Here is a 26,041-nt window from a genome sequence, read left to right as displayed (position 1 = left end):
AAAAGATATTTGAGAATATAATAGTGATTTCCAATTTAATTTTTTTAATAATGGTTCGAATTACATTTAAATCAATGAAGTATATCAAATTATATTAAAATAACTCCTGGATAATTTAAACTTAGACTAAATAAAAAGTTAAATCAAGAGTTTTTTATATAAAATTCATAGTTTTTTTCTAAATTTTATTCTTATATCTTTTTAAACAATTAATTAAGTTATTTTTAAACTATAAAGTCCCATAGGTTATGTTGTGGCAAATCCCATATAATTTAACTACAAACTCATGCTAGCAATAGACTGGATTGAAAGTCTTTTACATTAATTTTATTAAAAAAACTTTTATTTTTTTAATTTTTTATTAATTAATTAAATATTTTTAAATTAATCAAGTTGATTGAATCTTATCAAAATTAATATCATTTCATTTAATTTCAATCCAAGGTAAGACAAAAATATAGTATCAAAAAATTTAAAGGTTAAGTTACTGGATTAAGTTTAATAAAAATAATAAATAATATTCCATAGTTTGATTTTTTTTATCCATTAAAACAAAAATTTAATCAGTTCCGTAGCATAAGGCAAAAAAAGTTACGGGCTAAACGAACTGTCACAAAATCGTGCATGCTCGCTCATCTCCCGCTACAGGTGCGGCGCACGCTAGCTCAACTATGCTCATTGATTAGATGAAGGATTATGCCATAACTAATCAGAAAATAATTTAATCATGCCCTTGCCCTAGAAAAAAACAAGAACATGGTAGAAGCTGCAAGAAACCAGTAATTCAATGATGATAAATCGAATAGCCTTATCACTACCTTGTGAAATATAAAGAAATTTAGGAATTAGGAAAATCTCATGAAAATTAGAATCCCGGTATCCACATTAATAAAAAAATATTGAATAAATTGAAATTAATGGATAGAATAATAAAATGAATGAACAATATAAATAGATATTTTCTATAGTCATATATCCAGTAATTTTTTAAATGAAACAAGATTGTGTCCCATGATTTTGGTTTATTAATTAGATTATTATATAATAAAAAAGATTATTCTTATACTCCCACACTTGGGGGCTGCATGTAGTACCACGTCGTTCATGTCAGTTGCGCTCCAAAGTTATATTAAAGTTCAATTTTGTGTCTTGCTTTTCATAAATGACATCAAATTTTCCTTGAACGAAATTCAACACGTCCCTTATTAATAATTTTAGAGCGTAACGATAATGTTTAACTGATTAAAATTCTAATTTATTTTTTAAAAATTATTAATTTAAATTTTATAAATTTCAGGATTATTAAAGATTTAAATAGTTGTTAATATTGGAATCCATAAGATTGGTCAAAATATACACATATTCACCCAAACATCTATGTTAATAAAATAATAATACTCAAACATCTATATTAATAAAATAATAATAATAATAATTTTAATAATAAAAGGTGCACCTTAATTGGTCAGATTTTAAATTTATTTTTTAAAAATTACTAGTTCGAGTCCCATAAATTTTAAGTTCAATAAAAATTTACATGATTATTAACTTTAAAATCTATAAAATTAATTAAAATATACATAAATTAACCTAAAAATCTATATTAATCAAATAATAATAATAATTTTAGAGTCCTCTCTAGTTTGTGTTGGGAAAACCGGGTCCTGCATAGGATCAAATTAACTCACGTGGAAGATTTTTTTGCTGCGTGCAGCATTTTCTGGATTTTGAGGGAACGATACTGTCATCTAAAGGCTATATCACTTTCTTACAATCCATTTGATTTGAGTTATGCTTGATTAACCACAAATTGAGAGTTCAAGTAAGATTGATTATTATCATATTATATTGGAAAACGATATCGAGGGTAAAAATCGTGTACTTTTCTCCTACATGCGTGCTTGATTTTGTAATCCTGGGATAATGGATTTGCTTGGGCCAATGGTTGAACTAAATTTTTATTAATTTTTTTTTATTTTAATAAGTTAATATAAAAAATAAATTTAAATAAATAAATAATATTATTTTAATATATTAAAAAAACATTTTAACAAATAATATTCATCACTTAATTTTTTTCATTATTAACTTGAATATCTAAATATATATACGTATATTGTTGTTATTTTAAAAACACTTAATTATTCAAAACAACAGCCGCAATTATTTATAAAATTAGTTTTCCCGTCATCCCTTTAACTGGGAGAAGAGTCTTCAAATGTGTTAACAATCAATCAAATAATTTCAGGATTTAAATATACATCTGGGATTTCTGGTTGTGTATGATTTGTAATGGTTTTTTTTTTTTTTAATGAATGCGCGCAGTTGCTCATAGCCTCGTACCGTTTTTCTAGTGCCCTGAAGAGTTGAATAGGAAATGATAATTATAGGCGAGGGGTCATTCGAGCATTTCATATAGTTTGGTAGAGATATATGTATGAAAAATAGTAATAATAAATAATATAATATAATCAATTAGGTTTTAGATTGTCCTTTTTATTAGGCAAGGGTGTTATAAGTAATAGTGTGTGTATTGGTAATTAATTAGTAATATAGCGAATAAAAAAAATTATAATCATGGAGTACTTGCATTTTATTTTGTTAAGCAATCAAAACATACATCAACGTAGAAAGGGGAGGAAGATCAAGAAAGAGATTTGACATGGGACTAAAATCTTTATTTTTTAATTGAGCTTTTTACATTTATATTTAGGTTATTGAGAAATATTTAAGAATTAAATTTTTATAATATTTGATTTTTTACCACTTCAAGTAGTGAGTGTTATACTAATGGAGTTTTAGATTGATATAAAATCATTGAAAGTTATTTTTTATATTTTTTTATAGATTAATTTGAAGCAACAATAAAATCAAAAAATAACAAAAAAAAAATTGACAGAGTAGTAACTTTAGGCTACTACAATCCAGTCTTTCGGCAAGTATTGTGGTTGGAATTAGGTACCTAGTTATAGGATATCATGAGTTTTTTGGTTGATAGTTTATTTTTTTAATTAAAGTTGTGGATTAATAGTTGTAATTATTGAAAACATGTCACTTAAATATATAATTTATGAGTTTAAAATAACCTAATTTTTTACGTTGTATTCTAGGTTAATTAGAAAGTGCATTTTATCCTGGCTATTTTATGGCTATAAATTCTGATGTCTATGTTTGCTAAAGAATTGTTTCTAATTATTGAAATTTAGTAGTTGATGATTGAAATTTGTTTTGGAGAATAAACAATTTTTATAATTATGTTTTAAATGTTTAAATATACCATAAATAATTTATTTTGATATAGAATTTGAATATGTGAAAGGTGTTTTATAAAGAAATTGATTTCTATAAGACTTGACTTATATACTTAATATATGATTTTTAAAAAATATTAATTTAAAGAAAAGGATATACTTAATATATGATTTAAAAAAAAATATTAATTTAAAGCAAAGATATACTTAATATATGATTTTCTAAAAATATTAATTTGAATAAAATAAAAAATATTTTTTTAAAATATTTTTAAAATACAAAAATAAACAGGATTTTACTGCCGAGATGAATTCTAAACCGGGGGAGTTACGGTTTTACTGTCGAGATGAATTCTAAACCGGGGGAGTTACTATCCTTGCTAACCCTAGTGCGAGGCAATCTTGTTTTTTTAAATTTTTATCTCTTCTCCTGATTTGTTAGTTATTCACTTGAGAGATGATTCTCTTGTATTTCCGGTGAGATTGTAACTGTGATCTCTAAATTTCATATACAAACCGAAAACAAAAATCAAAACCCATTAAAAAAATCAGGAAAAATGGAGAAATTATTTATGGAAAGGTTTTGGATTCAAATCTTGGCCTTGGATAGCTTGTGGATTTTTAAAGGAGTGAGGTCACTTGTTTTAAAATAAACAAATAAAAAGTAAAAAGCGTGCCCTTGTCAACCCAAAAACTAAAATGACAGGACACGGGTATAAACGCCCTATTGCTTATAAAGAATAAATAAAAATCACATGTAATATTTCTTCTTCTTTTTCTATTTTTATATACACAATTTAACCGTGTATATGCTATATATTCAATTGGAAGTTTGAAGTTCTAATTTAATCACGCAAGCTCTAGAAAACACAAATGCAGATGCTTATAGAGAGTATATTATCAGCCAATTATAAAAACTGGCAGGCCGTCTTTTTATTACTCAACCACCACGCAGGCCCAATTACGAATTTGCGACCACGAACACCTTTTCAGGCCCAAAAGCATACGCCTCTCAAGGTTTTGCAGGCCGGCAGGTGAGCGCTTAAACTACACGCGCAAAGCCGAAGAAGCTCGAGCCTTCGATTGCATTTTAATTCTGACCTAGTTTTGGTTGCAAGTATATAATCTTTCCTTTTTCTTATAAAATATTCAAACGTCGCTCGAGCACAGATCTATAATTCTATATTTCAAATAGCTTAGATTCCGTTTTTAACCAAGCATCGAAATCACTCGCGGCGGCACCTGTATATATATATATATATATATCAACAAATTAAATTAAAGATTTTTCTAGAGCTATACCCCAATAATATATTTTATTTTTTTAGTTTTTTGAACGAAGCTAAAACCACAAGGACAGCAAAACAGAATCATAGAATCGCTGATACAAAGTCCCAAATGACGATGCCATTATTAGACCAAGATCCAGAATACACACAAACAGATGGAGATTCAACATAGGCCTCCGTTTATTGCATACCATTTAAAAGCTAGCAAGCATGCCGGTATATAGAACATGCAGCGCAGCAGGAGCCTGTTAATCGTGCTGCCCAGAACAATTTAGAGTTTAACGAGCGTGGGCACGAAATCGACCAAGACGATTTTCTCCAAGATAGTCAAGAAAGCAGTGCCAAAATCAACATGAGCAGGATGAGCTACGTACGCTGATCGGCCATCTAATGTCTCAAAAGTAATCTCAAAGATATGAGTGAAACCTTGATGAAGGTTCTCGATGCTAACGTCTGTCCCCCTATCATGTCAAAATCGTAGAAACTATTTAGAGTCTTACTTCCTAGGTTAACTGAAACCATATAAATTAAAAACCAAGAATATTATAGACATGGCAGATAAAATGACTAACAAAACAAGAAAACATCCACACACCAAAAGCACAAGGTATTTCATCGCTAACCAGGTGCGAAACTATGGAGAAAGAGTAGTTAAAATTAAACGAGGGCTTGTGTTAATTACCATTGAAAGGACTTCATGTGTTCGATGTGGTTGAGCAGATTGGCGTAGTCTTTTATGTGTTTCTCAATTTCTTCTTCGGTCACTCCTTCTTTGAACTTGGCCAGGACTATGTGCTTTACCACTCCCTTCACTTGCTCCATATCTGTTATCTTAACTCGCCCCCACGCTCTCTCTCTCTCACTCGTCTCTTGAGCCTTAGGGCTGATATTATACCCAACAACCGCTTGAATATTCACCAACTATTAGTTTTGTAGCTTTTTATTTTTTTTTATTTCTGCAACTACCACTGCAAGCCCAGGAACCAATGTGAGTGGGGGCGCCCAGCGTACTGGGCCCTTTCTTGATGCACACAGTATTTGGTCTTTTTTTCCACTCCAATAATTAGCAGTTTTACACGCGGTTTTTTTTTTTTTCCTTCAAGGGATAGAGGATTTACCGAGTGATTTCTTATCTCTCTCCAAACCCTTCATCACATTAGAACTGAAATATTTCATATTAGCGTCGACTTGAGCCTGAGAGGGCAAATTCCCTGCCTGAATATCGACAACAATATGCTTCTCATCGACGGTGGACAATGGTTCAGCGCTATTTATTAATTTTTTTGGTAGTAGTCTAGCACTAAATAGAGACTAGCCTTCGGCTTGGGCAAGCCATTTGCCTCGGCCTGTATCGAGGCGTGGGTTTTCTAGATGACTGGTTATTGGGTTTCGACCTCTGTGAGGTTACCATTACTGGATTTTTTTACCGGATGGGCTGGGCTGCCTTCTCATTGATCTTAGCCGTAGATGCTGGACTCTATATTGCCGAGTTAACACAAGGTCTGTCTAGACCGGTTCCCTTAAAAAAATTAAAAAACCCAGATAACCCAGTTAAATATCTAAATTAACCTGTCGACTTGTTTAAAACCCAGCTTTAAATCCATTGATTTTATTTTGAAAAAAAGACAACCTTTTATTTTTATCTTTTTTAAGAAAAAATCGAGGAAAACCCCTTGTCTAGTTTCACAGCTATGATCGGAAGATTTATCGTGAGGATGCATGATGAACTTTCAGGTGTCAACAAGATGGAAGAATTGCCTGCTATATGCACATCAGAAAATACATTGCATACGAAAAAACAAATCACATTTATTGCAGCACACATTTGGTGGTGTAGCACCGCCAATTATTGCTTATACATAGTAGAGCAGAATCTTGTCTTCTGATAGCAAGATAATAAGTCTTCATTGCCCTGTAAAGATTTAGTAGAGTTCGTAGTCCATCACAAATTGTTGCGACATGGTTGGCAAGAATCCTTCTGCGAATTTATTAACAATCGGAGAATCAAGATACTCCTGCAAGCCCTCCAGATCATCAAAGGTAGTTTCAAAAGCATGAGTATATCCGAAATTGAGGTCGTGAGTACCCAGATTAGTGCCCCTGCATTAGAGCATTCATATAACACAGATGTTAGTATGAAATTTTATTGTTATGAATATTTTTTCTTGGAGGGTGATGTTAAGATCATTTATATTTAGGAAAAAATACATATAGATCCATTTTTGAAATGATAAATAACTATAAGTTCTGCAACATTTTTATTGGACCAGTAAATTCAGTTTTTATGTTCTTCCAGATAAGTTTGAGTCTTCCTCGAAGAATATCTGGAAAAATATTATTTATCTTTTTTTCTTCGAAAATACTTTACAATGAGCTTTACCAATTAACCTTTAAAATCCATGTGTTTCTGTATATTTTCGTCTAAAAGCTTTTTTGAATTTTAAAAACATAAAATATTTATTATCCTACAATTTTATTCTCTTTAGTTTTATAACTCTTGAAAAAGGTTTAAAGCTCCTCATTATGCTAATGGTCATTAATATTTTTACTTTTGAAAATAAGATTTACAGATATGAAAAGGAAACTATATTTTCTATTTTAATATCATAATTTGATTTGAATATAATTAAGATTTACAATGATGGCGATATACAAAATTAGAACACAATTACAAATATTTCACAGGTTGGTAAAAATTATAGTGAAAGATTGATTGAGAGAATTAAAAAGAAAAAAGAAAAATTAATTGGTAATATGAATTTCTACAATTATTTTATATCCCTAAATCATTTTCTATTTCTTTCCGATTTGATTCCATATCTTTTGCGCTCTTTATTGTTTGATTTTGAACGCTTGTTCAGCAAAGTAAGACTATATTTAATAAAAACAATAATTAATAACTTAACATAATAAATTATTATGCTTGATATGTAAATTATTTTTCCACAGACTAAGAGGAAGATAAAGGTTGAAATAATAAAATGGCAACAAAATAAAAAAATTAGCATTGAGCATGCAGGGGCAGGGAAGCAGTGCTGTGGAGGGAGGAGAGATGATAAAACAGAGTGGTTCGAGTCAGGTACCAGTGTAAACTCTTCAGGGGTTCAACTTGATTGACCAGGTTAGTGAAGTCGTTTATGATTTTCTCAATTTGCTCTCTGGTAACATCATCTTTGAACTTCACGAATAGAGTGTGCTTCACTGCCTTTGGTTTTCTCGTCGACGACATGTTGTTTCTTTCTGTCTGTATCTTTAAGCCTTAATTTGTGTGCTTAGCTATAGCCAGAGTAACCTGCAAGATGAGCTTCGCTACGCCCTCCTCCTTATATAGGGGTAGACGGTACCTTTGCTGGGGCCCCTTCCCTTCCCTTCCACCTCATCTCTTCTCTATTGCTACACGCCCACTCATATGTGGTCTAGCCTCGCATGACAACAACGAGGTAAATATCAGGGCTTGCCGGCGAGTTTTCTAGTGCGAAGTTGATTTTTTTATTATCGGGTTAAAGCGATGAACTTTTAATAAAAAAAATTGATTAGAGAATACTCTTAATCTTGCTAAAAGAAAAAAAAAACATAAATTTACCATCAAAAATCTGCAATTCCTATTACATTTACCTGCAAATAGGGGTGTTGCTAAAAATATTTGAATCGGGTCTGGGATCGTAATTATATATAATCTAATTTTTAATGTTTTATAAAGTATAAACTCCTTCCATTTATTTATTTTTTTACAGCGATGGGATATATTGGGCTTGGCTAATTTTTTTTATAAATATTATTCATATTCAATGGCTGGTATTGTATTATTAATTTTAACTAATATGCATTGTAAGTATTGTGACCTCAATCTTAAGTTTATTTTTTATATCTTGTAATATCATTAAATTCTAGTTACTTTCTTAACTTTAACAAAAATAAAAAAAAAACTTTTTTATTATATTAAAAAAATGTAAAAACCCACTAACAATATTTTTAGAAGAAAAATATTTTTAAATAAAATAAAAATAAATCATTAATTAATAATTTATTAAATATAAAAATAAAATGAGTATAAAACATGTGACATGAGTCGAGTTAGTCAGATTTTAAAAATATTTGTTTATCACTTGATCCACAATATCTTTTTATTAAAAGGTTAATATATTATCAACTATAATATTTATATTATATGAATTTAACGTGCTAGTTAGAATCGAATAATTCAAATATATACATGAGCAAGTTTTTTTTAACATCTCTACCTACAGACCACGTGAGCGCAGACACTGACGTGTTGAAAAGCAATATATGTGCAGCGAGGAAAGTTATATTTGGAGTGTCTTCAGCGACTTCTGGGAGAAGGTTTTTTATATATATATATAATTATAAATATTTATATCTGTTTATCTTTACCTCAATTAATTTCTAAAAATCTTGAAATTAATTATCAGATACAACTCTAATTTTATAATACTTAAACTAATTATTTTTAAAAAATAAATCTATCACCTAATCAATTAAACTATAACCCCGATTAATCTATGGAAGAAGTTAATTGTCTAGTAGTTGGTAATTTTACCCTCTCGGTTTCTTTTTATCGTAAAGTTAGTACCCGTGATACCTTAAATACTTTATCTCGTATCTTGTTAACATCTCATCCTTTAATCTATTAACCCATCAAAGCTTCCTTGAAAATCTACTTTATATATCTAAAATAATTCCTATAACAATACCGAGCACCACCTTATAAAAAAGAACGCTAGTGTTGTACGGTTACAGAACTCCTCGTGACTGACAACAGTTGTCAAAAATTAGATTTGACAGCAGTTGCCGTGGTTACGAAGCTCCACAAAAATCACAAGAGTTTTTGCCGGTAGAAGGGCCTGATTTATTTATTTTTCAGTCGCTGACAAAATAAGTTGAAAAGGAGGACTAACTACGAATTACTCTCTATAATTTATACTCGTTAGCATATCAACCCCAAGTCCTCAAACACTCACAAAAGATTTTGTTTTGTTTTCATAAAATTCATTGCATCTATTTTATTTTTTTGATTTTTTGTTTTATTATCAATCATATTTATTGAATATAGAACGCTAGAATCTCATTATTGACTTGCAGTTTTTGCATTTTTCATGCCTGGTTTATCTAGAAAAATTTTGTCACCAGAAAATATTTTATCATTGTTCAATACATTTTCTTACGTGGGATGTTTTCTTGCACCAACAACTATCATTGGTTCTTTTAACGATGTTCACTGGTAACTGGTTCTCTTAACAATACTGTTGACTTTTCAAAATATCATGTAATAAAAATATATATATATATATATATATATATATATATTTATTTATTTATTTATTACATGATTATAGTATATATATATATAATATAAAAAAATTGTTTATAGTGTATATATATATATAATATAAAAAAATTGTATTATTTTGTGAATTAATTAAATATGACACAAAGATAATTATTTTTTCATGTATATCACTATAATGTTTAATTATGTATTGATCTCCTATTCTGTTTTGTTTTTTATATCCCTGAAAATTAATTTAGTGATACCTTAATATTATCAATTATATTTTTTAATAGTAAATGATTTTTTAAAAAATATATAAAATTTGTGATTTATTTTTTTATAATTTGCTTAATGTTGATGAAATTATTATCTTTTTTTCTAAAAAAATAATTCAATATGCGGTCACCACATGATACACATGTATTTTCCCTACTGGGACCGATGACGGTGAAGTCACTGAAGTGGTCACCACATGATACACATGTTATAATATCCCCTGGCACGCTGCCCTCCGTCCCAATTATCAAGCCTAATCGCCACCACACGCGTTCATGTACATTGTACAGTGACCACAACTTAGCATTCTTGCCAGCACGCATTTAATGATCGCAACAGCTTCAAAACAAGCCAAATGGAATCAAGATCAAGCGGAACCAGTTTTGGGCCTCTGGGCTCCTAGTAATCCCTTCACTATTTTTATTTTATTTTTACTAATTTCTCAATGATTTCACAGGATCCAAACAAGCTCTTTTCTGATTTTATTTGCCTACGCTAGGAGATTCATAGTGAATTGCCGATTCCTTTTTTTCCCTTCTCCAACATTGCACAATAACAAATCCTAAACAAAATCCTCAATAACCCCAACCAAATCATGGGATGGATCCAGAGTTGAAGCCAATACCAATTCCGAGAACTTGCTAGGATTAAAGGTTCGAAACGGTATCAATAACGGGACCATCCGCACCTCCTCCTTCCCCTTCGTCGGAGAACACCATGTTAAGCTGCAACATGTCTCCCCTGACATTTGCTCCCTCACAGCTGAGGATTTGACGAGTGAGAATCTTTTTTCGTCTATCTAGGAAACAGAGGAGAAAACAACCCATGTTTGAAGATTTGATGTGGTAGTGATCTTGCAATTCCTGTTCTTTCTCCCGAAACAATAATTGATAAATCTCCACTCGTGCATCACACTGAAATCATTACGAGGTTTCGGGATTATTCATTTCTTCAATTTTCTTCCCTTTTGCCTTCTTTTAAGCGAGGAGAGGACCCCCTTCATTCCTAAAGTCGAGACAAATTCGGAGAACACCATGTCAGGTAGTAATGACTTCACCTACACATCGATCACAGAAATGCAAATGGGCCAAACTACGTATTACGTTTTTTTTTCTATAAATTACAATTTTCCATCCTGTATGATCAACCCAGATCTTGAACTTGAATAAAACTACTAAAATACTCTTGGTGTATAATATATTAAAAACACCAGCAAATGACTAGTCTTGTTAAGTGTATGCTACTGGTCTAAGAGTTTCTAGCATTTTTCGTTCCCTCGTGTCAAGTCTTGTTAAGTTACAAAATTTATGCACACCTGGATCAAGAAACTTGGGTCTGTACATAATCTGTGTGGAAGAGAGATGAGAAAAGATTACTATTTTCAATTCTTCGAGACAGTAGCTTCAAGAGGAAGGTTTATGTTCATTTCTTTTAACGGGGTTTATTTTATTTTCACACTGGTTTCTATTGGTGGCTTTGATCTGTAGCGAGGTTTGGCTAAAAATAGTGAATTTGTGATCGATATCTACGCTTTCTTTCCTTCTTTTAGGCTTGTTGGAGATTGAAAAGAAAAGAAAAAACAATGGTTTCAATTATTTCTTGGGAGTTTGATAGGGATTGAAAAGGCAATAACTAGAAATGGGCACTCTGGACAAGTGGGTTGGGCACTCCCAAAATCATACGTTAATTTTTTGCAAGACAGTGAAGTGTCAACACTATCAAACGAATGATTGATATTACCGTGTAAGGAGATAATGTCTGATTTAATTATAAGGGCAGAGGGAACCGATGAGATAATTTTTTTAATGGTGAAGAGACTAAATATATTGAAAACTAATAATCTATTAAAATAAAAGGGGTGTTCAGCAATAAAAAAAGCTTAAGTGTTGATCTACCACACTGGCTCATGGGAGGTAGGGCATTGTAATAATTTGAGAGAAGAAATTTTTTGTCACGATTCATTATCTTCATCTCCACAGTCGAGCCACCTTGAATGTGATAAGCGACATGTTGTCCTTTATTTACTTTATTTTATTTTTAACATGTTTTTTTTTTATTGATTTGTGTATATTTTGATTAATTTTATAAATTTTAAAATTAATAATTATATAAATTTTTAATTTTTAAAATTCAAACTTATAATTTTTAAAAAATAAATTTAAAATTTAACTAATTTAACTCGATCTCATGTCATTCTTCATTGTTTTTTTCTCCAGCTAACCATCCAATATTAACAAAAATAGACTAAAGCCACATTATCCTGAAAGAATAAAACAATATCTTTCGTTTTAATTAGCCAGACATGACTTGACACGTGAAAGATCGTAATTTTCGTTTTGTCTTTTTTTCGAGTGTAAAGAGGAAGGGGGAAATAAAAGTATGTCAGTCGTGGACTGTAGCATTACTCCCATCCCCTCGGGCTTTCACTGGATTTGTGCCGAATCGAGAGGACCACATCCATGGGACTTGGGAGTCATGGAGTGGTCCCCGGCAAATTGATGAGGCCTTTTTTCTTAATGCCACGTACTGCAATCAATGATATTTCAAACACTCATCCACTGGACCCAAAATAGACAGAGGTGTCAATTAGCTGAGATATTTGAAGGTGCCATGTCCCTCTTTGTTTTTTATGTTGACTTCTTTATATTTCATTTTTTGTTTTTAATATTAAAATATTATTTTTTATATTATTAAAATTTATTTTAGCATTATCATATCAAAACAATCATAAATCGTGAAAAATAATTTCTGTCAAATACGATTTTTAAATAAAAAACACACTTTTATTTGTTTGGTGGAACATTGTAAAGAGTATATAATGTTTGATGATATTGAATCATTGGAGAGAGAATGGAATCACGTGGAAGTCGAAAAACTGTCGATAAGAGAGAAATTGAAACATAGGATATATAAATAAACAAAGGAAAGAGGGGGTTTCACAATGTCCTTTCTTATATAATACTATAATACTACTGGCTGAAATTTGACGGTCTCAATTTTTTTTTTGCTTTTTTTTTTTTTATCTAATGTTTTCCTGTTTTCATGGGTGAGGTTTATAAAAAATTATATTTTATAGTTTATTTTTTATAAATTTATTTTTATCTTAAAATTTAAATTTTTTTAAACATGATTGATTTAATTTTTTTATAATTTTATTTTTATACTAATTTATCTTGATTTCATAATTTGTGTTGCAGATTTGATAAGTTAACTTGAGTTTTTTTTGTTATTTTAATTGATTTTTTAAAAAAATTTCAACTTTTAATGTTTAATCTATTTGAAATTAATGAATCATTAAAAATTTATCTGATTATTAACTTTATAATCTATAAAAATTAGATACGAGCAAGTTGGTTTAGATATCCTCCCATGAATACAAAACAAAAACTTATTTGGAATTAAGTATAGTAATTTGTTTTGTTTTGATTTTTATAAAATTATTATAATTTTATGATCTAATATGTAAATTATCAAATTAATTTAATTTAATTTGAATCAATTTAATAAATTATTATTTAAATATTTATTTTAAAAATTATATTTTAATCTAAATTATATTTTTATTGATTATCTTTTTAATTTTAAATCATCCAACGCAACCCAGTCGCCTCGATTTAATTCTCGTGCAATTTATTTATTTATCCTACCGGAAAATATACCAGGGATACCAAGTACCGCCTCACGACAACGTGATGAATTGCACGTATCATCATGGGCTGCATTCAATATCCAGCATTTTACTGCAACGACATAAATAGGTCTCCTACCTTAACTTGCTGAGGGGTCTCATGTCGGCATTACTGGTATTTGCTATTTCCCGTTCAATAAAAAAAAAAAAAATTATCGTTTATTTTAAAACTCGTAAAATTAATTATGATACATATAAGCCCAATCAAACCCCAGCATCTCGAAAGCATATTGTCCCTCTATCTTGGCCATCCCGCTTTTTTTTTTTTGGATGTAACCGCAACGTGATGCGGGACAGTTATCTGGTCTTTATTCAAGAAATTTTCCCGTTCAGTAATGTATATATCAAGGATCAATAATTCAGATTCTTAAATAAAAAATATAAATCAAGTCATACTTGGACCTACCTTTATCCACATATACGTGCATGTGTTCGGGTGTTGGATAAATTTTCTGAATTTATTTCATTATGCTGACTGGGCTTGCATAACTTAGATTATCTCAGTTTTTTTTCTCTGTCGCATGTAGATTTTTATTGAAAAAAGAAGAAGAAATGCCTGCACATGTAGCTTTCGAATCAACTATACGCTGAGAATGAAAACAATTTTACATGTCACTACAGAGATGTCAAAAAACGTATAATAAAAAATTATCCGTTCAATAAAAAAAAAAAAAATTATCGTTAATTTTAAAACTCGTAAAATTAATTATGATACATATAAGCTCAATCAAACACCAGCATCTCGAAAGCATATTGTCACTCTATCTTGGCCATCCCGCTTTTTTTTTTTTGGATGTAACCGCAACGTGATGCGGGACAGTTATCTGGTCTTTATTCAAGAAATTTTCCCGTTCAGTAATGTATATATCAAGGATCAATAATTCAGATTCTTAAATAAAAAATATAAATCAAGTCATACTTGGACCTACCTTTATCCACATATACGTGCATGTGTTCGGTTGTTGGATAAATTTTCTGAATTTATTTCATTATGCTGACTGGGCTTGCATAACTTAGATTATCTCAGTTTTTTTTCTCTGTCGCATGTAGATTTTTATTGAAAAAAGAAGAAGAAATGCCTGCACATGTAGCTTTCAAATCAACTATACGCTGAGAATGAAAACAATTTTACATGTCACTACAGAGATGTCAAAAAACGTATAATAAAAAATTAATAGTGATACTAAGATCCAGAACTCGATTTAAAAAAAAAATATTTTACAAATAAACCTATAATTAACATATTATTTCTTAGCAACTAGTATAATATGATCTCATGCATGTATTATTACAGCAAGCATGATGATTACACTATATCATAGCAATATATAGATATTTAGAATATTCAGCGTGATGATCTTTTTATCCATTTTAAATAACTTTTTAACAAAAAGAAGTATTATTTAAAAAAAAAATTAAAAATTAAAATTTTTATTTTTTATTTTTTATTTACTTCAAATTAATATTTTTTAATATTTTAATTTTTAAAAATTAAAAAAATATTATTTTAATATACTTTTAAATAAAAATAATTTAATAAGAAAAGACCATTAACAAAAACAGGTTTCAATCAACGTGCCTAGCGACCGGATTTCAACGTCTACAGCGAAGGCCAGAATTCTCTCAAAAGAAGAGATAGCCCCACCCCGACAACAAAATCAAATTGCGTCACTTTTTAAAATTTTACTCAGAAAATAACCATCCGTCGTCTTTTCGTAAGGCAGGCCCCCCTGCCTCAGCCTATAGATTTTTATTTTCTTTTTTATAATTGAATTTGATTATAATATTTAATTTATATTTTTGAAAGAGGTAAAATTTAATTTGTTTTGTTTTTTATATTACCCTACCATCTCCATCTTATTTTGTAAAAGATCTCCAAAAAAATACAGGTAAATGAACATTTTAAAATAATTAGTTTTAACTATAAATCTTAGTTATTTGAAATTTTAAATAAGAGAGACTGATATTTAGTTTATTTATTTTTTACAATTTTTAGATATTAAATTAGTTTTGGAATTTAATTACTGACTCCTAAAACTATCACAAACATATATAAATTTTTAAAAAAATCTTTGAAGTGAATTGAATTCAAAGGATTTGATCTATACATGATGCTAATTTAATAACATCGGGACTTAGAACAAAAATAAAGACACAAATGAGATTTATGTGGAAAAAAAAAAAGAAAAAAACTTAACGGGGACGGAGCGAGAGAGTCGAGTCCTTGGCTATTTTCGGGTTAGAAAAAAATTAAAATAAAATATTGAGTTTATGAACCAATCCTTGAAAATAAATAATTACAACCCACGATTGTTTTAAGAATTCCACTTTTTTTTTTTGGAAGCTACAGTCCTTTTAACAAATGTTTTAAGAATTCATTTGTTTTTAAGTTTTAAAAATTCTTATTTTTTTAAATAATTATTATTTTTATAATATTTTAAAATTGTTGTGATCGGGAGCGTAGAGGCCTTACGAACTCTGCACCGTCCAAAGTTTTCTTCGCTACTTTTAGTACAAATAATATAATAAAGCAATAATTTGAGGGTGGAGCCCATGCAAACTCCACACTCTCCACGTTTTCTGTCATTTTCAATAAAATAATGTAATAGAGCAATAACTTGAGTGCGAGTACGAAATAGAGAGAATCGAATCATCATTTATAGCAACCCACGATTGTTTTGTCCTATAGCAGCCTAGATAATAAAATGGCTTTGCATTTTAGTTTTACTGTATAATGGGTAATGCAGTGATTCAATATTTATAGTGTCTCTTATGATATATCAGTTATTTTTTAAAATATCCATGTTAAAATGATATATTTTTAAAAAAATATTTTTAATATAAATACAATAAAAAATATATAAAAATAAGTTTTTATCCGGCGAGACCATATTTGCAAGTGCAACTGAATTGCATGCAGACTCCACACTCTCCGATGCTTTCTGTGACTTTTAGTTAAAAAAAAACTAGTGCAGCAAAAGAGATTGTTATTGGTAAGGTACGGGACAAGCGTGGCAGCCAACAATTGCCTGTGAAGGATTGCAGGGACGGAGATGTATCTGTAACAGGAAGGGCTAAAAAAAAGTTAAAAAGGGTGGATCAACTTGTTGAGTTGTAGCAATGCACGACGTTTCAGAGCACAGCACCGGTGCCCTAGACAGTAAAATGGCTATGCATTTTAATTTTACCGTGTAACGTATGATATTTTAAAATATATATTTAATAGTAAAATAATTTTTAATACATTAAAGATACATATAAAATCTACAGTGTAGTTTTTTAATAGATTTATCTTCAACCACGTATATTAACAAGTACGGAGAGGAGGAGGCAACTGCCATGTTTAATTTTGTTTTGTTTCTTGCAATTCAATTATGATGTGATAATTTATAGAGTAGTATTATTTTATGTGATAATAAATGTAATTATTTTTACTTAATTTTCCACCTCTTAATTGCAAATTCTAGCTCTGTCATGAATGCTAATAATTTTTTTTCCTGCTTTAAATGTGTAGTAATACATGCAAGTATCGTAAGGTTTGCGGGTGAGATAATTTTTCAGTAAGGTATTGGATTCTTTTGTGTCTAGTCATCAAAGATTTAAATCTTGTTATCTTTATTTTCCTAAACTGAAATTTAAAATTAAGTATATAATAGCGATGATTCTACGCAAATTTTAAATTGAAAAAAACATATTAAAAAAATAATATAAAATATGAGCAAGCCTGGACGGGCGCACACGAATTCCGTGGAAGAGGTAAGAGAAGAAAGAATAATAAGATATTAGAGTCGCGTCAAAACTACAGTAAAAACTATTAACAAAACGAACGGTTACCAAAAATGGTCGGACACAGCTTTAATGAATATGAGACGTGCCGTCTTGTCGTTTATCAGAAAAAGATAGCCATGCAATGAATGTTTGAGGGCAACCATGTAGCCGTGGATGAGACCCCATCCCTGCGGGCTGCACTGGATGTCTGCAGCGTTGATGTAAGTAGAGAGGACCGCGTCCACGTGAACTAGGGACCGTGGTCCCCAGCCACCCACTAGCCCTCAATGAATGGTCCAGTCCAGGGCTCCATTCGACGACGACATTTGAGGTTCGTCCCCTCGACTGAGAAGCAAAAACATCACTCACGTGAGAGGCGATAAATGCAAGGATGCAGAACGAGGGAATTCATTTATCACGATATGTTCTATGGGATTTCAAACTGAATGTTTGCGGCCATGAAAAATTAAAAACATCGCGAGAAACAATCATGGTAATACGAGTATTTGAACAATAAAGATCAAAAGGAAGATGTATCAATAAATCATGAGTTTTTGTAATGTTTGTAAATTATAGCAAATTATATATATATATATATATATATATAGAGAGAGAGAGAGAGAGTAAGATATATGCTTGTTACTAACCATTCACACATGTCATTGTAATTTTATTGAACAAGGTAATTTACAAATACCTTAGTTTAAGGAAAATTATTAAAAAGAACTTTAAATGGCAAGATCATGTCGACTAGTAAGTCTAACATTTTTCTTTTTTTCCCATATAGAGATACAAGTGATTTTGTCTTGTGCAGCTAAGATAGGCTTCCCACACAAACGACAAAAAAAATAATTAAATGTCAATAATAAATTTATTAAAAACTAGATTTTATTATTTATTTTGATTTATTTTTTATAAAATTATTTAATTTTATGACCTAAGTTACGAGTTTAGTAAATTAAATTTGATATTTTTTAAAATTCATCTATTTGATATTGTGTTGATTGAAAATTAAGTTTATAATTTTTTTGAATTACTTTATATAAAATTATCATGATATCATGAACTGAATCATGAATTTGACAGGTTAATTCGGGTTAATAACAATCAATTAAATTATTATTATTTCAATAATATTTTTCAAAAGAAAGTTGTTATCTTGAATTTTTTTATGTCAAACTATATTTTTATAGGTTATTTAGATTGAATTTTTATAAATCAAACTATATTTTTATTGGTTATCAAGCCTATTTTTGAATTCAAATTAATTTAGTTAAATCATATCAACTTTTATACCATCTCAATTTTTTACTAAAAAAATATTAATAATGCTTGGATTCTTTTTTTGTATGTAAAAAAAAAAATTAAATGTAACAGGGTAAAGATGAAGTATATACCACCGAAAGAAGTTAAAGGTACAGTACCACTAGACTAAGCTTGTACATATAAGTTTATATATTATTTCAACTAGCATGAATCAGAGAAGACGGTAATGAAGAGTAAACACGCCCAATAAGATAATAAACAACAACTATTAATTTAGATGTTCGATTGCTCACTTATGACGATTCTTTCTCCTATCCAAACCAACACAACTAGCCAAAATTGCTCACATTTAAAAATTAAATTCGATATATTTATTCAGGTAACGTTTTTATATTTTTATTAATTTGTATTTCTAGTTTATTTTATTTGTAGGTATTTAGCCATCATTATCATTTACCCTGAACTTATTCAAATTGGCGAGCTTTCACATTTTACTGTTCTGCTCTGTATTGAGGACCGGCCGGTTCATTTCCTTTTAATATGGAAAAACATGTTTTAGTATCTTGTTAATGTTATTTTTTCAAGGTTTTTCCGAGTACTGAAAATCTGTATCACGACACTATACACTGTATCAGTATGTGTCCAGCTCTTCAGAATGATATCATGCGTTTAGGCTCATCATAGAGGACACTTGCTTGGTTTCACAGGTTAGGTTTTGTTACTCTCACAGGGTCAGGGATAACAGCAGAGATCCATGGAGGTGGGGGATGCACCACCAACCTCCGTCTATATGGAGACCTCCCTAACTTCCATACTTGTCTGTACTTTGTGGGCCGGAGGATATCCCCCCCCATCTCCATATCCGAATAAATCAGGTGTTTTTACATGTCTCCTCCACCTTCCTCTCCATAAAAACAAAAATCCTTTTATGCCCATATCTCTATTCACATAAATAAAAACATATCCCTGCAAAAACAGATACAATCGCCATCCCCATGGGAGGTCAGGCACTGAGAGTTCATGGTTCGAACATGATTTATTATCATTGCTCAGGACATTCCTTGACCTGGAGTTGAAACCATTTGATTGGAATGGTGAATGAGTGTTTATACACTGTCTGTATTATGGGATAAAAAAGTTTGTCATGTTACATCTGAGACAGCTCTTTTTTCTGGAAAATACTGACCTTTAAATATAAAATGTAAGAAGCTAAGCCCATGGCAATCCGACTTTCATCGATGAAATTGCATTTTCCTTTGATTAAAAGAAAAAAAGGAAAAAAAGAAAATTCGAGAAGGAGGTTATGACTCCTGGCGAGGTAGCGATGCTAATTGCTAATTGGAAATAGAAAGAAAAACCTTTTAAAAAAAAAGAGTATCATAAAATATTTGTTTATTGATAGGGATCGTTAAACCCTGAACCACACAAAGGCTTACAACATATACAGCACTTCAATTTAACTTAACCAAAGAAACATTCAACACGAGTTGATCTTTATTACTTCAGCATATTTCCATTTACAAATGAAAATTGCAGGGCAGCAGAGGTTCATTGTCCTTGGAGAGACTTAGAAGAGATAGTAGTCCATGATCATACGGCTTGCACAGGCAGGCAAAAACTTGGCATTAAATTCAGTGAGAACAGGAGATTGACGATACTCATCGAAGGCATCCTGACTGTCAAATGAAAGCTCAAACCCGTAAAGGTAATCATGGTTCAGTTTCTGAACAGGATAGTTTTTACCCCTGTCACAACACAATACAGATTAAAATGGTAAAGATTTGTGTTAGGAAATTAATCGCAATCACGACAGAGAGAAATCAGAGCTAGCAGTGCCTAGTTAGTTTGAAAAAAGGAGCTGGAAAATTAAATTAAATCAGTTGAGAGAAGGATATGCATTTATGTTACCAGCCAAATCCCTTCACGGACTCGATTGCATCAGCGACATCAGCATAGTCTTTTATAAATTTCTCAATTTGTTCATCGGTGATCGCATCATTGAACCGTACAAAAACTATGTGCTTCAACACCTTTGAACCAGGTAATACGATTGCAGATTTGTTCGAGGCCATTGTCTGAACTCTCTCTCTCTCTCTCTCTCTCTCTCTCGAATTCTAAACGTATTTCTCTTGAATATCTCAGTTCTTTCCTCTCCCTCGATGCTGCGAGCTTGTATGACCCCGTGCCCCTTTTATAGACTAGCTAACTAGCTAGGAGTCCTAGGTTGCTTTCTCTCATTTGAACGACACCTCTCTAGTTATACACCCCATGTAACTCTCCAATTCAGATAATTTCTTGGCATGGCTCGGCATTTACTAGAATCAGAAAAGACAACGGCAATCATTCCTAAAAAAATTTACTGTATTTATATCTTGTTTATTGGTTATTGAATAAAAGATTTTAAATTGTAATTTTTATCTATTGAATATCATATGTTTATTTAATATTAATATCTAGGTATTATTTACCGTTCAACATAAAATAATATATATATATATATAATATAAATATTATATATGAAAGTATATATTTTAAATCATATTTGATAATAATCATATTTAATCATTATTCATAAATAAAGGTATTCTACAAGAAAATGGCAAATCACTTTGGAAATTAAAATTTTGTAATTTTTAAATTTCTTTTACTTTAACTGTGATAAAATTATAAAATTTTTATAAAATTTTTTATAAAATTTTCATTGTAGTGGTAGAAAAATTATAAGTTTTTTTATTTTTTACTCAAGTGGTGACAAACTTGTAATTTTTTTTCTTTACCTCAATTTTCTTCACATATGTCATGTATATTACTCTACACTTGACCTATTTTTTTTATTTTCACTATTTTTTAATTTTGTAAAAAATCCCTTTTTTCCTTGAATATATTTTTTGAAAAAAATATATTATTTCTATCCTAACACTTGGAATAATTACCACTACACTTAACACACTAGTCCTTGGTTTTTTCTTCGATAATATAACAAATGACATATCATCCGCACCTTTTCCAAGTAAATCAGGCTAAAAGTGTGTCTGGTTTTGCGATAGCTGTTAGGTTAGACACGATGCAATGAATTTTGCTCACATGAATAATGCAAAAAAATTCACCTAACACTGTTTACGTGAACAGTGCCAAGTGAATGCTTCTTGCATTGCAGGTGAATTATAATTCACTCGGGCACTCTTCACTTCTTTAAATGAACAGTGCCAAGTTGAATTAATTTACTTAGCATCACCTAGCATGGACACTATTATGAATAGTGTCCAGGTAAATAAAGAAAAGCAAACGGAGAGAAGCAGCTCCTAGCTGCTTTTGCAAACCCCCGGTTTGATGGAAAAAATTATGGGACCCACTAAATAAAAAGTGCTTTTTTTACGTTACCAAACGCTTAGTTTACGCAGTTTGCTTTAAAAGCTAAAGCTACCGCGTAAACAAACACCCACTAGCGGAGGTAGTTCACCAGGTTCTAGAGCATTTGACCTTTTTTGTTCAATTGATACTTTTTTTATTAAGTTTTTTTAATAATTGTTTAATTTTACATTTAAATTAATAATATTTCTCTCTGATTTTTTAGATTGTTATTTAGCCTTTTTAAACGGCACGGTTGTTTTTTTTAATTATTTTATTTGTATTTAATATTTTAAAGAGATTATTCTCATTCATCCATGCATTTTATTTTATTTTTATTTTTATATATAAAATCTTTATTCTTAAATATAAAAATTATTGATTATTAGTAAGAAACAACAACCTTTAAAATGATAAAAAAATGTGCATCAAAGAAAAACGTTGGGGTTAAATATTTTACTTTTATAAGAATTGTTTTTTTTTTAATCCCAGAACTTCATCACCATCATGGCTCCCATCATTTTACTGGTAAATATATTTTAAGATTTATTTATTTTTGTGTAAATAATGTTTTTATATTTTTTTATTAAAAGAATCATAATACAATGAAACATATTCATAATGTTATTTTATTTTTCTATTATTTTAAAAATTAACTTAAAATAACACATGTTTTTATTGATACATACAATCTTCACTTTATTTGATTGCATGTAAGTAACAAGTTTTCAATTTATAATTATATTTTTTATTTGATGTTAAAAATCATGTTAACAACACCTATATTTTTATTTTTTTGAATTAAAAAATTATTTAACCTACTATGGAACAAGTTAAATAGATGAGTTGATTTTTTTTTTTGCATTTCTTGGCATAAATTATTATTAATTTATTTAATTCAACGCATATATAATTTTTTTTATGATTAAGAGTTTTTGAATTAAAAAGAAATATTAAAAAGTACTCAATACTTTTTTTGCCAAAAGAAAACTCTTCCACCCGCTTTCAAGCGCGCTTCAAATGGTTAGCAGTTATCTTAAAAAATTCAATCATTCAAATCAATTAAGCGGAATTGATACACCTGATTAAAACACGTGAGAAAACATTCAAAACACGTGATGCTGCAGATTTACAACACGTCTTTTGTCATGGGGCTTTCTACGGTGGCCTTCTAAATGTTTATTTTTGTCTTTTCAAGTAAATAAGTAATCTAATAAATGTTTCGCAGATTCTTTTAGTATTATTTGAATTTTTTTTAGATTAATATGGGTGTCCGAGCCAGCTTGTGCGTATCACGATTAATTCACTGAAGTATTATCTGGATTTTTTTTAGTATTATCTGGATTTTTATTACGCCATCAGCACGTCCACGCCAAACACGCGCGAAGCATCCCATAATTCCATTTTATCTCCTCAATCCCCGCAGAGAAGGCAATAACCCATAGACGAAAATTTCAAGATCTGCAGCAGAGATGCTTAAATTTAAAAGAGCCGATAGTCTATCACAAACTGTTGCTCCATGCCAGGGAGAAAGGCTTATGCTAATTTATTAACAATGGCAGAATCAAGAAGCTCTTGCAAGCCCATAAACTGTTGCTCCATGCCAGGGAGAAAGGCTTTTGCTAATTTATTAACAATGGCAGAATCAAGAAGCTCTTGCAAGCCCATAAACTGTTGCTCCATGCCAGGGAGAAAGGCTTATGCTAATTTATTAACAATGGCAGAATCAAGAAGCTCTTGCAAGCCCGCCAATCTAACAAGCGTCGTCTCAAGTGCTCTAGTTTGACCTCGATACGGGCCTCCGTCTCAACACCAAATACCCCTGTCACGTCACTTATTAACATCAACGAGTAACAATTAACAACTGTAAAACATGCAGCTAAAACACTGTATATATACCATGTTCTTACTATTCATTGCTTCGGTATATTATCAATTGTGCCCTTGCAAGAAAACTTGAGATGACTACGGTTTAAGGGTGTTTTAGTATTTTTATGTAACCTATAGTCATTAATGGTTTGTGAAGGAGCGCAAGTGACCTTTTAGTTTTTTATGGGACGGTAAAATGACTTCCTTTACCTTTTGATCAATTTTTTCTAACTCTCCAGCGAGGGTAGTTGGGTCTTTTCATTTCACCGAAGAAGAGAAGGGAAGGGTATTCATGATGGAGAAGAAACAAGTGCAGTGGCAGGGATTTGCTCGCGCATCACCGATGACAAGGATGGTTAGGCTGGTGGTGATTCTTCTACGCTTGATAAGAGGATGTCAGATTGCAAGGAAAGAAGGTATTTCGGTTGAAATCCTAAGTCTTTAATGTTATCCCTACATCGGTTGAACCTCCGAGTCGGCTTCTAATCTGTTCATATGTTAATCAGCCTATTGAGAAGGGCAAGTAAGCAAGGTAACAGTGTAGATTAATTATTTTTATCTGCTCAGCTTTGGAGCTTCTATTCTTCCTCCATTGTTTGCTCTACTGATCGATGGTTTGCTTAATTTTTTTATTATTGTAGTAATAAAGCTCCGAGATCAACAAGAATCAGCTCTTTGCTAGAGTTCCTGGAATGTATTGTGTATTATTGATGGATTTAAACTTACAAAAAGCATATATTAAACTGTTGCTTTTAATTTGATCTTGGTAAACCAATTTCTTTTCTTTTTTTAATCTATGTTTTCAGTTCTAAAAGCAAAACCACATGTAGATTTTGGGGTGAGAGGAAGCAGGATCAGGTATATGGTTGACAAAAACAAAATTATCAAAGCATTTTTTTTTTTTCCCGTTTAGGATATCATTTTCGGGGCTTTGATGGTGGTTTTACTGGACAAGTGCTGGTCTCTTGATTCTTTAGTTTTTTTTTTTTTTTGTTAATGTACGTGTTCGAGTAATCTGTGTATATTTTTATTAATTTTATAAATTATAAAATTAATAATTACATAAACATTTAATAACGATTATATTAATAATTACAAAGTTCAAATTTAAAATTATAAAGAATAAATTTTTTAATTCCAGGCTCGTACCATTATACCACTTTCCTAGGTGTTGCAGGACTGTGCCATGGTGGCCTCTTTAAAATGCTGAACTCTCTTGCCAGCCTGTATCTTTTGGGTGCTGCCAAACAACGTGGCGGGAAAGTCTTCTCCCCTGTTGAGGTTGGTACTTGATCGATGTGTTTGTGCCGGTGCTTTTGCATTCACATTAGTTTTTTTTTTTTTTTTTTTTTTCATTACGAGAAAAGAAATGGTCCAAAGTTAGGAAAGCTGTTGGGGGCGTTGCTTGATAAAAACTTGATAATCTAATTTTTTTTAAAATAACTCGTCAAAAATGTTAAAAAAACATTGAAATTCAAAGCTATTGAAAATCCTGTCTTGCAAAACTCATTTTATATCCATTTTTCTATTTGCTATATTTTACCAATTAGTGTTGTGCGACAATTACACTGAGGTTGATATAATTCAAGTGGTTTGGAGAAATAAAAATAAAATATAAATATACCAATGAAAATAATGTAGACTTTAACTAGCGTATTGCACCGTTTAGTTGGGGATTGGATGAGAAACCAATAGTTGCATTCAAATAATATAAGTGTTGTTATTTTTACCCACACATGATGAGATATTTGAAATGATAAATGAAATATCGTAACCATGTATTAGATAAAATTAATCAACAATTATAAAAGGCCGAGGCTTGTTTGACCTAACAAACCAAAAATGAATTGATCTGCCCATTCAAATAGTGATATGGTGAAAAACAATTCCTGCAGCCATCGTTTTAATTTTATCTAACCATAGTCTGAATATAAAACAATAAAATATTAAAGAATTAAATAAAAATTAAAAAAGTAAAATAAAAAATACAATGACA

The 26,041-nt window shown here is 30.4% G+C and overlaps 3 protein-coding genes and 1 long non-coding RNA gene across 4 annotated transcripts; 1 reads left to right on the top strand and 3 right to left on the bottom strand.

Moving 5' to 3' along the window:
- Window positions 1–4,627: 4,627 nt before the first annotated feature.
- LOC105115770 (probable protein Pop3) lies at window positions 4,628–5,551 on the bottom strand. The gene is made up of 2 exons (XM_011012787.1): window positions 5,223–5,551; window positions 4,628–5,001 (listed from the first exon to the last, which is right to left on the bottom strand). Exons 1-2 carry the CDS (start codon window positions 5,360–5,362, stop codon window positions 4,812–4,814), a joined length of 330 nt encoding a protein of 109 aa, XP_011011089.1. The 5' UTR covers window positions 5,363–5,551; the 3' UTR covers window positions 4,628–4,811.
- Window positions 5,552–6,310: 759 nt separating this feature from the next.
- Window positions 6,311–7,937, bottom strand: LOC105115756 (probable protein Pop3). The gene is made up of 2 exons (XM_011012763.1): window positions 7,624–7,937; window positions 6,311–6,640 (listed from the first exon to the last, which is right to left on the bottom strand). Exons 1-2 carry the CDS (start codon window positions 7,767–7,769, stop codon window positions 6,463–6,465), a joined length of 324 nt encoding a protein of 107 aa, XP_011011065.1. The 5' UTR covers window positions 7,770–7,937; the 3' UTR covers window positions 6,311–6,462.
- A 12,266-nt stretch (window positions 7,938–20,203) lies between these two features.
- LOC105115749 (uncharacterized) lies at window positions 20,204–21,003 on the bottom strand. Its single transcript, XM_011012750.1, has 2 exons — window positions 20,737–21,003; window positions 20,204–20,573 (listed from the first exon to the last, which is right to left on the bottom strand). Exons 1-2 carry the CDS (start codon window positions 20,898–20,900, stop codon window positions 20,396–20,398), a joined length of 342 nt encoding a protein of 113 aa, XP_011011052.1. The 5' UTR covers window positions 20,901–21,003; the 3' UTR covers window positions 20,204–20,395.
- Window positions 21,004–23,992: 2,989 nt separating this feature from the next.
- Window positions 23,993–24,978, top strand: LOC105115743 (uncharacterized). Its single transcript, XR_840383.1, has 3 exons — window positions 23,993–24,461; window positions 24,552–24,577; window positions 24,687–24,978. It is a non-coding gene; the product is annotated as an uncharacterized LOC105115743 (long non-coding RNA).
- Window positions 24,979–26,041: the final 1,063 nt, after the last annotated feature.

Source organism: Populus euphratica, unplaced genomic scaffold, assembly GCF_000495115.2.
Source record: "Populus euphratica unplaced genomic scaffold, PopEup_1.0 scaffold5.1, whole genome shotgun sequence".
Lineage (NCBI taxonomy): Eukaryota > Viridiplantae > Streptophyta > Magnoliopsida > Malpighiales > Salicaceae > Populus > Populus euphratica.
This window is presented reverse-complemented; position numbering and strand designations above follow the sequence as displayed.

Excerpts from the sequence above, each read along its gene's own strand:
- LOC105115770 (XM_011012787.1), bottom strand. The coding sequence starts at position 5,362 with ATGGAGCAAGTGAAGGGAGTGGTAAAGCACATAGTCCTGGCCAAGTTC. Across the intron at positions 5,002-5,222 it reads CACATGAAGTCCTTTCAATG|GGGGACAGACGTTAGCATCG; the intron begins GTAATTAACACA and ends TTGACATGATAG.
- LOC105115756 (XM_011012763.1), bottom strand. The coding sequence starts at position 7,769 with ATGTCGTCGACGAGAAAACCAAAGGCAGTGAAGCACACTCTATTCGTG. Across the intron at positions 6,641-7,623 it reads CCCCTGAAGAGTTTACACTG|GGGCACTAATCTGGGTACTC; the intron begins GTACCTGACTCG and ends GCTCTAATGCAG.
- LOC105115749 (XM_011012750.1), bottom strand. The coding sequence starts at position 20,900 with ATGGCCTCGAACAAATCTGCAATCGTATTACCTGGTTCAAAGGTGTTG. Across the intron at positions 20,574-20,736 it reads TCCGTGAAGGGATTTGGCTG|GGGTAAAAACTATCCTGTTC; the intron begins GTAACATAAATG and ends GTGTTGTGACAG.